The sequence below is a fragment of the Eschrichtius robustus genome, chromosome 4 (assembly GCF_028021215.1).
Source record: "Eschrichtius robustus isolate mEscRob2 chromosome 4, mEscRob2.pri, whole genome shotgun sequence".
NCBI classification, from domain to species: Eukaryota; Metazoa; Chordata; class Mammalia; order Artiodactyla; family Eschrichtiidae; genus Eschrichtius; species Eschrichtius robustus.
The window spans coordinates 118854074-118867552 of NC_090827.1; the positions used below are offsets into that span (position 1 = coordinate 118854074).

Consider the following 13479-nt stretch of genomic DNA (forward strand, 5'->3'; position numbering starts at 1 on the left):
CTATATCCCCAACCCTGAGAGCAGTGCTTAGCACCTAATAAATATTTATTAATTGGCTGTTGAAATTCCTCTTACTTCTCTGTTAATGATAGAAAGAAAAAAAATTTTTCCCACTTCTAGTGAAAGTTTTAGTTTTATAACTGCTCTCCTTTTCCTCTTGAAATGTTGTTTACGGTGTTTCAAAGTATACTTTAGCAAAAATATTATTTTTGTGTGTGGGTTGTATAAGTTAATGGGTTATTTATAGTTTTGCTGCTTCTTATTCCTAATCCCAATATGTTTTTCCTCAGTGTTTGGATATGATTCCTTAAAAGGCAACTAAAATTCTCATATGTTAACCTAGTGTTGTTTCTTTTACTATAAATGAAAGTACAAAGTCTTTTGCTGAATCATCCACATATGGATTTTAAAGCCCATCAGTACAAGTGTTTATTTTAATGTCCTATTCTCCAGGAAGTCTACCTGTTTTCTACTAGCTTATGAAGAGAGGAGTTCTTGCTTCTTTTATTAACTTGAAAGTAAAAACTAATTACATGTTTGTAAGATTTGAGTAAACTAGTAGAAATTGATGGAACTTTTTGACTAACTACCATCTCCAGGTGTTTTTTGTTCTATATGTTTGGTGTCTCAGTGTATCATATATGTGGGATCTAAATAATGGGAGGAAATGTATGTGACTTCAAATCTGACTTTAACAGGCTTGAAAGTGACCAAGATATGTTTCCCTGTTTTAAAGAGTGAGGAAATTTCCTCACCTGTTTTGTGGGTATAGAGATATGTAGGTGTTATTCATAAATGCCCTTATGCTACCATGTAAGTATCACAAACATCAGATGATAGATTTTAGGGCTATTCATTAGCGAGGATATTTAGATGTTAATATTATATATTTCATTGGGTATCTAGAAATGTTAAGTTTGAAGCATTTTCCTCAAGAATTCTCATAAGCAATTAGCTGTTTCTGTATATAACTAAACAGAGCATCTATTTTAACTGTGATGAACACTACTTATGACTCTGTTCTCAGAATATTTCAAAAGTTTACATTAATATGTCATGTCATTTTCTTTTCTAAGTTAATATTCAAGAAGAAATATTTTGATAGCTAATGTCTTTGAGCTTCTAAACACAGCTTTCATAACTCACTTTCAAGAAAAATGTTTTGGTGCCTTTTGTTGCTGGCTCATTGACTTGAGCCTAACTAGCATGTGACTGGGTTTTGTATATTAAGAAATTTATGGAGGTCCCTGAGAAATACTCTTGTCCTGAGGTAGAAGGATGTGTAGTCTGAAGAATCTGGTCTGTGTCTCTGTTGTCTCACTGCATTCATTGGAAGTGAATTTGAAGGATGAGTAGGCATTTTTAAGCAAGGAGGTAGGGTAAAGCAATGTTTTCTAAAGTGGGTTCCTAAAATAGTCCCTAAGGAGAATTAGATAGTCAAAGCAGTCAGTTGTCAGATAATTTTGCGAAGCACTGTATTTCTACCATGAGACTCTTTAGAGTCTTTACTCTGCTAATGGGCATTGTGATTCTCTAAAAAATTAGATAATATATGAATTTGCTAAGGCTACCTGATGGAAGCCACTTTGTTTCCCTCCCAATATCTCTTAATATCCTAAGGGGCTAGTGTTCCAAAAACAGTTTGTAATTTCTGGGACAGTGGTATGCATGACAAAGCAAATAATATGTTTAAAACCTCAGAAAAGTGACAGAGCCTGGTGCATTTGGAGAATACCTGGTGGTTATATCTGACCAAAGAGTGGTGAAAGGGCAGGAGTAAAGAGGCGGCAGGAAGTAAGCTGGGTCAGACAATGACGTCTCAGTGTTTAAAATCTGGTCTGTCAGCCGTGGGCCATTGAAGACTTGCAGGAAGGGGAGTAGCATGAACACATTTGCATTTTTTGAAAAATGGGTACAAAAAGGTGAGAATGTAGGACAGAGCGTTTAATTAGAAGACAGTTGCAGTAGTAAAAGTGAGAAATAAAAAGACTGTGAACTGAGGATATGGCTTTGGGCGGAGGAGGATGAATAGATGGTGGTACCATTAACAAATAGAGAGGATTCCAGAAAAGAAACAGTTTTCATAATGGAAGATAAATGAGTTTGGGTTTTGGACATGTTTGGTTTGAGGTCCCTGACTGGCATAAACAGAGATATTAAAGATGCAATTGGAAAACCTGGTCTAGATCCGATGTGGAGTTCCAGAGAGCAGTGTTAGCTGAATTATAGATTTGGGTGTCTTTGCTATAGATATGGCATTTCAAACCACTAGAGGAGGGAGAGGAAAAAAACTTCTTTCTAATAAGAAAGGTCTACCCATCCTGTTACTTCAAATTTACTTCCAGGTTCTTCTGTTCTGGGTTTCTGAAAATTATTTTTAATGATCGTGTGAATCTGGGAAGCATTCCTTTACCAAGTAAATGCCAAGAATGCTGTGATTATTTTGGCTATTTGGTTGGTTGGTGGGTTGGTTTTGTTATGTACATTTGTGCATACTCACACACTAGAGTTTTTAATTTGCTATTGGCCATTACTTTTACACTTAAAAGTCTAAGCAATGAAGATATAGGAGTATTCATATTTATTGAACTTTGGTTGTGACCAAAAGGAGCACTTGCCCTGAATATACTGTAACCACCCAGATAAGTCCTGAATTACTCTTTTTTACTACGTCAAAGCCATTTATGCACATATAATTCAACTCCAGCATTCTCATTGCATGACAGTTCCCTGAAAAGTTGACTTTAGCATGCCTTTCATGCTGATTTTGGGATTAGAATTAAGTATATTACCAAAATACAAAAGAATGATATTTGATAATGATGAAAATTTCTCTGCTGTCGAAATACAGATGAAACATATATCTATACCACACAGAGGAAACAGCATAGTGTATACTAAAATAGAAAATAAGTTCTATTTGTTTTTTCTAAAAAAGACAGTAAACTAACAGACAAATATTTAACAGACAAATTGATAGTCCCATATATATTTGTGTCCTATTCAAAAAAATTTTACTAATACAGATTTGTGATTCCTGGGGTGGTGGATAGGAGCACAGGCGCTGGAATGAGACTGGCAAGATTCAAACCCTGGCTTTAGCATGGAGTAACTACGTGACCAAGGCAAGTTACCTTTTTTTTTTTTTTTTTTTTTCAAATTTACTCATCTGACAATGAAGTAACAGTACCAACCTCATGACAAAAGATTGAAACAATAAATGAAACATGCTTAGCACATAATAATCCTTCAGTTGTGCTAATACCAGCAAATAAGAATATCCAATCAGTGACTTTATTTATATATTAGTGATAAGGATAAATATATACATATAAAATTATAATTATCTTCCTCAAGCATTCTTTAGCTCCTCTCCACCTGATGACCACATCAGCAGTTCTCTTTATATGGAGTGTCTTTCCTCCTGTTTCCCATGACTGGATTCTTGTCATTCAGATCTCAGTTTTGTTGCTTGCTCAGTAAGGCTTTTCCTGACCACCTAATCTAAAATATTCACCAAGTCAATTTCAACCATATCATTCTATTTTAATTTTCTGCATATCATTTATCACTTGATTTAATTGTTTAATGTCAAACTCCCTTCTCTGAAATAAAAGAATCTCCCTTGTTCACCATGGTGTCCTAGCTCCTTGATCAAGGCAAGACATATAATGAGTTCTTAAAAACTTTTGCTAAATTAATAAACTACTCTGTAGAGGTTATAATGAAAGAACCAGAGAATGGGAGGAAGATACAAAATTCCAGTTTAGGAAAAAAAAGATCAGTACCTGTCTCACCCTGCTCTACCCAGGCCCTGAATCAGTGTGTCCATGTATCAGTAAACTCCAGCCTCCCAAATGGTGCAGTTTCAGTGCAGCCTTGTTCTTTTAGATCTGTCATCTCTTATGATTTAGTATAAGCCCTGCCACCCACATGTGCAACACCTATTTGGATCACGGTCCCCATCCCTACCCGTGCCTGTACCTGGGTTAGTTACCATAATCCTTTTCTTTGCACCATCCCTTGCTGCTGAGATCCCAGCAGTCTTTACAGTTAGGCTCATGAGGGTTAGGACCATTAGAAAGAGAAAAGGAATAGTAGGGCTGGAATTCAAGACTGCCTTTCAGGTTTATAGAGGAGTCCCTCTGTAACTTGCAAGGAATACCACTGCCTTGAGCTCTTAACTCTTAGGTATAATAACTATTTTCTATTTTGGTTATTGTCATAGTATCCAACACCATTCCATGTATAGGTAGATGACTTAATAAAGACTATTCAGTGATGATAATCCTTACAAGCCCAATTTAGGATGTTGTTCAGATGATCTATAGCTGCATAAATGCACCACAAAACTTAGTTCATTTAAATAACAATTATCTATCTCGTTCACAAATCTTCAACTTAGGTAGGACTTGGTGGGAAAGCTTGTTTGTTCATACAGCATCAGCTGGGGAGGCTTGGCTTCCTAAAGCATGGTGCTGTGTTCCAAGAGCAAGTGTCTCAAACGATAGGACATGGAAGCTACCAGAAATGGGCACAGTCTTTCTTCTACATTACACTGGTCAAGTGGTCATAGAGCTCAATTCGAGGGAACAGACACAGATGCCGCCTCTTGATGGGAATACTGTATATTAATATAGTATTAATATTATCAAAGAATATGGAGCCATGTCACCTTAGATTTTCATTTTTTTTCATTTTTTTTAATCGGAATAAAATTTATGAATAAATCAAACAAGAAAACCTATGGGTCATATCATAGTAGAAATTAGAGTACTATGTATATAAGAGAAGCTGTTTCTAGAAAATCACTAGACTCCAGGAAAGTTAACACTCACCATTGCAGGCTGCTATCACTTAACCGAAAAACACTGAAACACATCAAATTAGAACTCAAATTGAGGATTACTTGAATGATCTCAAAAGTTAATGGAACTATTAAAATACCTTACAGTTGTTAACTTAAGCCTCCAAAAACAGAGGGAGAAGAGGTAAATACCTATTTTCTAGAGTTAACTTTTTTTGTTCTAAAGCACTTCAATTTGGTCTTGTGGGCAAGTTGGAAGATATTGTGAAATGTTTTTTTAACTAAATTCCAGGGCAGAGAAACAATTACTTTGTGTGGTGTAAATAGCATTTGAATGAAATGAAAATACATGTGTTCAATTAACTCTGGTGTCTGGTATTCTGAAGTCAAAATGTTTTATTCATCTTAGGGAAAAAAAAATAGCAGGAATAAGAAGTTTTAAAATGTCCACTATTCAATGTATCTAAGCTCTTTTATAAACAAAACAGAAGTTTTGATTTGGCAAATAATGTGGCTATACTTTCTTCAACTATTGTTCCCCAACTGTGCATCTTGCCTAAGTACTTGTCGTTATTGTTTTTTTAAAAGATGCCCTGGTATTAGATATGGAAGGGTGAAGGTACATGCTATATTTGTCAGCACCTGCAGTACTAAAACGCGAAAGATCGTCCCAATCTATTTTCAGTTTTTCCTCCTGGATAATCCAATTTTGCAGCAAATTGATTGCTCAACCTCCCCAGATCACTTTTCTATAAAATTTAAAAGGTTTCTACAGTTCCAAGGTGAGGAAATGGTCTTTTTCTGGAAAGGGTGACACTCAAAGTTCAATTCATTAAACAGAGTGACTTATGAGACCTGCAGATAATGCCTTAGTGATATATTCCAAAATATTGAAGTTCAGAACTTAAATTGATCCTTTCTACTGGTAAGCCTGCTTTTGGAAATTTTATTTAGAGGAAAACTGAAATAAAATGCATTTTATGACTGATTCTGAAGAATTCACTTTTTTTCCCTAAGATATAATTGTTAGGGATATCCCTCATTTCCCTGCTAGAAAGCACCTCATTTCCTTGAACAGGTAAAAGAAAAAAAGGACCAGCCCTGAAACTCTGAAAGCACAAAGTCATCTGCTTAAGAAATGGCCGACCATATTGCAAAGAAGACTGAACCTAAAGTTAGAAATCCTTGGTTACAATCCCATGTTCACTGCCTACCAGCTGTGTGTCTTTAAACAAATGCTAAGTTTGAGCAACCTCTTCAGTGCTGTAGCCTCATTTGTAAAACAAGGAACAGGTTATCCACCTAGCAACCTGACAATATTGAGGTTAGATGATGTGTCAAATGTGCAAGTGCTTAAAAACTGCAAAGCATCATATAAACAATTATCAATCATTTTAGAAGCTTTAATGAAAGAAGTATGGATTTTTGTAAGTTAGGGCTGTTAAAATGTCATTAAAAATACTGTACAATGTGGTTAATAAAATACATCTTCTAAGGTCATATATAATGTTTTTTGTACTATTTTAAATTAGGTATAAGTTCATTAAGGACAGAAATCAAGCGATAGACATCTTTGTGACCCTAACATTGTCTAGAACAGTTCTGTGTAGGTCAAGTTAGTTGGTTGATTTGTTGGTTGAATGATTGATTGAGAAAGAGATTTTATGAGGTCAGTGTTCCTCAATTTAGAGAGGAATAAATTGGCTTCTTTTGAATTTTGAATTTCTAATTGATAATTATTGACAACTCATAATATCTATAACAAAACTATCAGAGTGAAAATGCCATCACACTGTTACAGTATTACTGATTTCATAGACTGCACTGTGGGATGTGTGAATGGGCTGGGGATGGGGGAGAGAGGGAAAAGGTATCCACTGTTGCAAGCGTATTGTCACTCTGGGGTCAATATGGCTAAGAGGATTAGTGATGCAACCTGCAACTGGCTTTAAAAAATGTAAATTCCGCCTATTCTAAATTTTCAGTATTTCCAAGGAGTCATTTCCAAAATTTAAAACAAGGTTGCCCTAACCTAAAATGTAAACTTTATGTTGCTGCTTAGTTTCATGCTTCTCAGGGGTTTCTACAGGAATTTTATTTATGCTGTTCTAGTTTTTGGTATAGCTTTAAAGGCAACTTTCTTATTCCCTCATTAAAGTTTTTGGAAACTTTTCCATCCCCAGTTTTAATATTGTTTCATAGTTGACTTCCTTTTCTATTTCAATACAGTATATTTTCAAATACAGTTGAATTTGTTTTCATACTTAATATGTGCAAAAGTTAACTTACTGCCTTGAAATGCTAAGTCATAATTATAGAGAAAATTCATTCATTAAACTTTTATTAAGCTCCTGTTATGTGCCTGTCAGTCTCCTAATACTCTATCCATTTAATTGGGCCCAAGTTTATGTAGTTCCAGGAAAAATCATCTGTATCTATTTCATGCAGACAGAAGCAATTTCAGCTAACGGTCCTTTTTGGGTAGTTGGTATAATGAATAATGCCTAGGTAAATCATTTTATAATAAGAAAACTTCTTCAGTAGTTAATAATAACAGGAAATATAATAAATAGTTTGAAAAAGTAACTTTTTTCTCTTTTGTCTTAAAAAAAAAAAAACTTATTACAAAAGGAATACATGTCAATGTAGCCAGGAGTGAGGAATAGGTTTCAAGCAAAGAGAACAAATTTATAAAACAACTTGACTCACCAGCCATGATAAATTCAAGGAACTATATCCATTGTTCAGAGAGGCTGGAACATAGGAGGTATATTATGAAAGTAGCAGAAGGTAAGGTCGGCAAATTAACAGGGCCCAGATCATTAAAGGCCTTTGCCAAGAAGTCAGGACTTTTTTCATAAGGCAGAGGGGAGCCTTTAAAGGTATTTTAAGCAAGGACAGGTATTTTCGTAGGCAGTTTTGGAAGGGACTTTAGTAATATACTCAAGAAAATCACACTCAGTGATGAGCTATGGCACAGAGACAGAACCTGGTGAGCACAGCATTTCAGGGACCGCCACGGGGAGAGGAGCCTGGGAAGGAGAGTGGGAAGGACAATCCAATAAGGAGTCCAAAGGCTTTCTCATCTAGAGCAGCAGAGCTCAAAATGATTCAGTGAGCTCAATTTATTCAATTCCATTTTCTTAATTAAATCATTTAATGACATTAGCATCAGTTGAGGTTGAATGCTCCACATAATTTTATGAATAATTCTATCTAATTTGGGGATATACTCTATCCAGAATAAAAATGATGCAGGCTAGCAATATAAAAGAACATCTTTAGTATGGAATAATGTAAAAATAACAGAGCTGTCTATTCAAAGATAACTTGTCTCTAAGGAGCTCTAAGCATACATATAAAGTATTAAAGCAAGGCCATGTTTTCTGTACAGCCCAGAGAGGCAAGATAACAAGCAATGCCCTTTCCCATCTGTCCCTACCAAATTTTCAGTTCTGTCTTATGCTCTACCACTTTCCCATTGATCCTCATTTTCAAGCACAAGTGAGCTAATTGCATTTTCCCCCTAAGTATGCCATATCATATCTTGTTTTCCCTGCCATTCTACCCAGCAAGTTTCTGTTCCTCCGTAAAGACTCAGCTGAAATGCCCCACATCTCTGCAAAATCCTCTGTGATGTCTCAGTTAGTTCTTTATCTGCAGTGCACATACCTTTGCACATAATGCACACCATACCGTCTTCTTAGATACCTTCTTAGCTCCTGAAGGACAGGGACTATGTCTTATTCACTTTGAGTTGTGTCCTCAGTACCTGGACAAGGTACTGGTACTATATGCTGGGCATATAGTAGGAGTTTAGTGACGGTTCCAAGCATGAAAACCATAGCTACCCGGAAGGTGGAGCTTGGCCTTCACTGTCCATTGCCCTATGAAACGTGATAAGTGACCATTCATCAGCTTGTCTTAATGTTGTTAATCAGGCCTCTTAAAAACATTAAAATTTGTGGTTGTCACCTCCCTTCTCACCTGCCAAAGGTTCTGTTGGTGCCACCTTGTGTATTCAATTGTCTCACACCTTCTCTACGACCTCTGTACTGCACCCATCACTGTTGAAGAAATTTACTCTTGCTCTCTTGGTTTTATAGCTTTTCAAACAAAAACATATTTTAAAAATCTCTGAACCATTAGTTTTAGCCCTTTTCTTTGTCTCCATATTTAATTATATTTTTTAAAAATTCACAGAATGTGGGTGGTATACTACATCTCCAAGAAATACTTGGAAAACAAAACAGCAAATAAAGTCTAATATGTATCCAAGCACCCAACCATTTTCCTTTTACCAGTAAATTATAATATTCAAGGTACTTTGTTGCTTCAGACTAAGAAAGAATAAATTAAGAGCTGCCTGATCTTAAGCACAATTTACTAGACTGAAGAGGTGTCCTGGCTGCACATGTACACATTTTCCATCCATGGCTTTTTTTTTTTTTTTTCAGCTTTATTTGATGCTTTGAACTGACCAAAAATGCAGGTGTCCTAGTATGGCTCTTCCTTAGTTTAAAAATTGTCTCCTTTACCTTTCCTTGTACTTTCTTTTTGGGTAATGCAAACAACATTGAAGTTGTCTAATCAGGTTCCTCCTAACTTGAATTAGACAAGGAGAAGACTCCACTGTAGGAGGATTACGTTGCAGGACAAATAAGATCATTTGTATTAAAACATTTGATTCTTGAGTTTTGTTTTTCCATGATGACACCTAAAGAACCATCGTTTTTAGTCAAGTTAAAAATATAGGGACTTCCCTGGTGGCACAGTGGTTAAGAATCCACCTGCCAATGCAGGGGACACAGGTTCAATCCCTGGTCCAGGAAGATCTCACATGCCGCCAGGCAACTAAGCCTGTGCGCCACAACTGCTGAGCCTGCGCGCTAGAGCCCACGAGCCACAACTACTGAGCCTGTGTACAACTACTGAAGCGCGCGTGCCTAGAGCCCGTGCTCCGCAACAAGACAAGCCACGACAATGAGAAGCCCGCGGACCGCAACGAAGAGTAGCCCCCACTCACCGCAACTAGAGAAAGTCCACGCACAGCAACAAAGACCCAACACAGCCAAAAATAAATAAATAAATAAATATGTAAATATTTTTATGCTTGTAAATAGTGTCAGGCACAAGAATGTTGGATATAAATAGAAAGTAGGATTTGGTTTTTAAATGAATACGGTGTCTCAAAATACCACTTTCTTGTTCAATGTGTTTAAGACTCTATTTACTTATAAAACTAGAATGGTGAGGAGGAATGCTTTATTAGAGGCAGTTTTTCCATAAAGCACTGAGGCATCATGCTAGTGTATTTTTAGCCCAACCTGTGAATATTATGGGCAGCTTAATAGTCTCTCTATTTAAACACAAACCTGAAAGGTTCATTTAAGCACAGATTCTTCATATGCAAAGAGGCAGGCTTAGCAAGAAAAACAGATCTTCATAAACATTTGCTTTTGAAACAGACCTAAGAAAGTTAGGTCATTCTAAATATCTAATAGAAGTACAGTACAGAACTTACTATTAGATATTCCATTAAATAAGTTTTATTTTCTTATCTCCTTGTTCTTTTTTTTTTTTAACATCTTTATTGGAGTATAATTGCTTTACAATGGTGTGTTAGTTTCTGCTTTATAACAAAGTGATAATTTCTTTTGACTTTGTTTTATGAAAATTCTTTGTCTAAGAACTGTTAAGAAATCCACAAACAGAGCAAAGACTAAAATGCTTGTGCTCATTTCTTGCCTCGTGGTGGCTCCATTTAATAGCAGCCTTTGTGACTCTCACTCTCCTAAGGGCGTCAAAAGTACTTTTCCTTTTTGCCTTCTGATCCCCCCCTTCTTCCTCCCCTTCCGTGTTCTTATTCTTCTTCCTCCAAATCAAAACTTCATTGCCATAATAAAAATAAATAATTAGGTGGATTTATGACTGAATGGATAGAGGGATGGATAGATAGATAGAAGTGTGATGAACCAAGTCTAGTAAGTTGTTAGTGGTAGAATCTAGGTGGAGGGTATAGAGCCATTCACTGAATCTTAATTCTTTCAGCTTTGCCTTGTGTTTGAAAATTGTCATAATAAAACCTCTTAGGAGTGGCTATCCACTGAAGGGGGGATCACAAGGGCTTTCACTAACTCTGTGTAAATATTTTGCCATTATATTATTAGAGAAAAGTGAAAATAATTTTTTTAAAGCTACATGAAACTGTCTTCACAAATGAAGTCACCAAACGATTGATTTAAATGCTTTTCATGTTTGAAATTCACATTAGGCCATGCTAAATAATTAAGAATACACACAATGATTCATTTGTATGATGATGACCGCATTGTTACAATAGGAAATTGGTTAAGTAAGTTGTGTATAGATAGTTAATAAAGTACTATGCAGCCATTAAAACTTGTAGTGTAGAAACAAATTCATGGGCACAGAAAGATTTATATTATAATGTTTCCTATGCCATCTAGAAAATTATGAACTTACGGGTATAGCTGGAAGTACATATATACAGAAATATTACCTATGAATTATGAGATTATGGGCTTCTTCTCTCATATAGATCTTTTTAAATCCACATTTTCTATTTTTTCCTAAAAGTTTCCCAATGTTTTAATTTTAGTAACATAAGAAAGAAGGAAAACAGAAGAGAAAAAAGCCATGCAATTTTTCTGTGAAAATGGAGTGGGGAAACTTTGTATAGGTATATAATTTTTGATCAAGCCAAAAAGATTATCTGGGTTTTTTCTTTTATCTATATCACTGAGAGCTACTCTCTTACATTTTCTTAATCTTGCTCTTACAAACAGTACATTTGAAATATGTAAAAACAAATAATTTTATGCATTCTTCTGAAGATATTTTAGTGGACTTAACTAGTAGCTTTTGAAAGAAAAGTTAAGATGTTTTCATGCTGCTAGGCCCAAGGCATTTTGTACTTGGAAATGCCCTATCCTCAGTCTCTAATTGCATTAAATTTCTGTGTCTGACACACTCATGAGGAAAGGAAGTTTCAAAGCAGAAATAAGAAAATCTAATTTATTTCTAAATACAATAACCATTGATATATTTTACACAATGTGACACCTGTGTTCCAAGTGTCCTAACTAGAAGAATTAAGAGTTCACGGATGTGCCAGTTAAATAATAAAAATGTTTGTATTATTATAGGTCTCTTTTCTCCAAGGCGATTTAAGCAATGTGCTGAAATTAGGTAATCTTTACACTATGTCTCTGAGAGGGATAGAGGGAAGAGATTATTACTGTTAATTTTTATTCATCCAGTAAACATTTATTGAACACTTTGTTTATGACTCTGAAGTTAATGTTTCACTTATTGTTTCCTCTCTTTCAAAGACATTTTTTCATAGATTTTCTGTTAATGACTACTGAAAGAAAAGTTGGGTAGGAATAAAAGTAAAAAGAAGCAAAATAGAGTTCACCTCTGGGTTCCAGTTCTCTAATCCTCTCATGGTGGATTACATGGAATGTGTAATCCACTTACATCTGTACCACTCTTCCTGTAGGTTGCTAGTCTAGCCCACGAGTGCCATCTCAGTCCCCTACAACATATAACGTGTCATTGTCTTCATCTCTTGTCTTTCCCAGGTAAAATGTCCAGTGATCGAGCTTTGAGGAAGCAGCAACAGTTAAACAACCTTGTTTATGTGGTGACAAATCAGGCCAAACCTGGTGACAGAATTGTGGATTTCTGCAGCGGCGGGGTATTCTATCTCTCCTTTATTCTCTTTAGCCTTTCCAAGATGATGTGACTTTACTATACTACATTAAATGTCATGTTTTTATTTGGCAAGATTATTGTCTCAGAATAAACAAAAGCCTTAGAAACCAAAGTTAACTTGTTTCTTTTTTTTCCTTTTTCAGGGCCATGTTGGGATTGTCCTTGCTCACATGCTGCCATCATGCCAGGTAAAGTCAGAATAATAGACGAAAGGAAACTACACAATTCAGTTAGCTGAGTCTGGCTTTTTCCTCCCCTTTGAGTTTATAATCATTCACCCAGGTCAAATATGTGGCACAGGCATTTTATATTTCTTTGAACTAAACTTCTAAGATTCAGAATCATAGGGAAGAAAAGTAAGTAGGACCACTACATTTTTTATTTTTTATAAAAGGGCTGTAGTTTTAAATAATTTTTAAAAGAAATAATTATTCCACTCTTAAATAAAATAATTAATGATGAAGCCAGTTTAATTGTCAACATAGTTTTATACTGGAAATACTAGCTTCTGAAACTTGTTGAGCATATTCTTTGGTAGCTTGATTTTTATTCATTGTATCAGAATTGTAACAACAACATTTTTTAAAGAAAAAGATAAACCCCAAATCTACCAACTGATCCACCAAATGCATTTCTCCCCATGTTCTCTTTGTCATTGTTCATGAGGATGCTTATTGCTGCAAATTCTAAAAATGCAAGTACAATTTCAATCCCCTGCTTTCCCTCAATCTTATATCATAAATGTTTTTTGCTATTGCAGATAATTTCAAATATCACCATTAAAATAGCACTTAAAATGTGACTGCATAATATGTTTTTAAGTAAATGTACTATAATTGATACGATTGTTGCCACCATTTGTTAGAAGTTTGTGCTGCTTTTAGTCTTCTGTAATATTAAATCATTTCCTCACAGTGACCATCTTTCAGCAT

The 13479-nt window shown here is 35.4% G+C and overlaps 1 protein-coding gene across 2 annotated transcripts in view; it reads left to right on the forward strand.

Annotated features, from left to right (window-relative positions):
• The window catches only part of GSTCD (glutathione S-transferase C-terminal domain containing), a 129371-nt gene that overhangs the window by 89349 nt on the left and 26543 nt on the right, over positions 1 to 13479 (forward strand). For both annotated transcript variants that reach the window (XM_068543259.1, XM_068543260.1), the window contains exons 6-7: positions 12415 to 12530; positions 12691 to 12735. In XM_068543259.1, coding sequence (XP_068399360.1) covers positions 12415 to 12530; positions 12691 to 12735 — 161 coding nt within the window. The remainder of the gene's footprint in view (positions 1 to 12414; positions 12531 to 12690; positions 12736 to 13479) is intronic.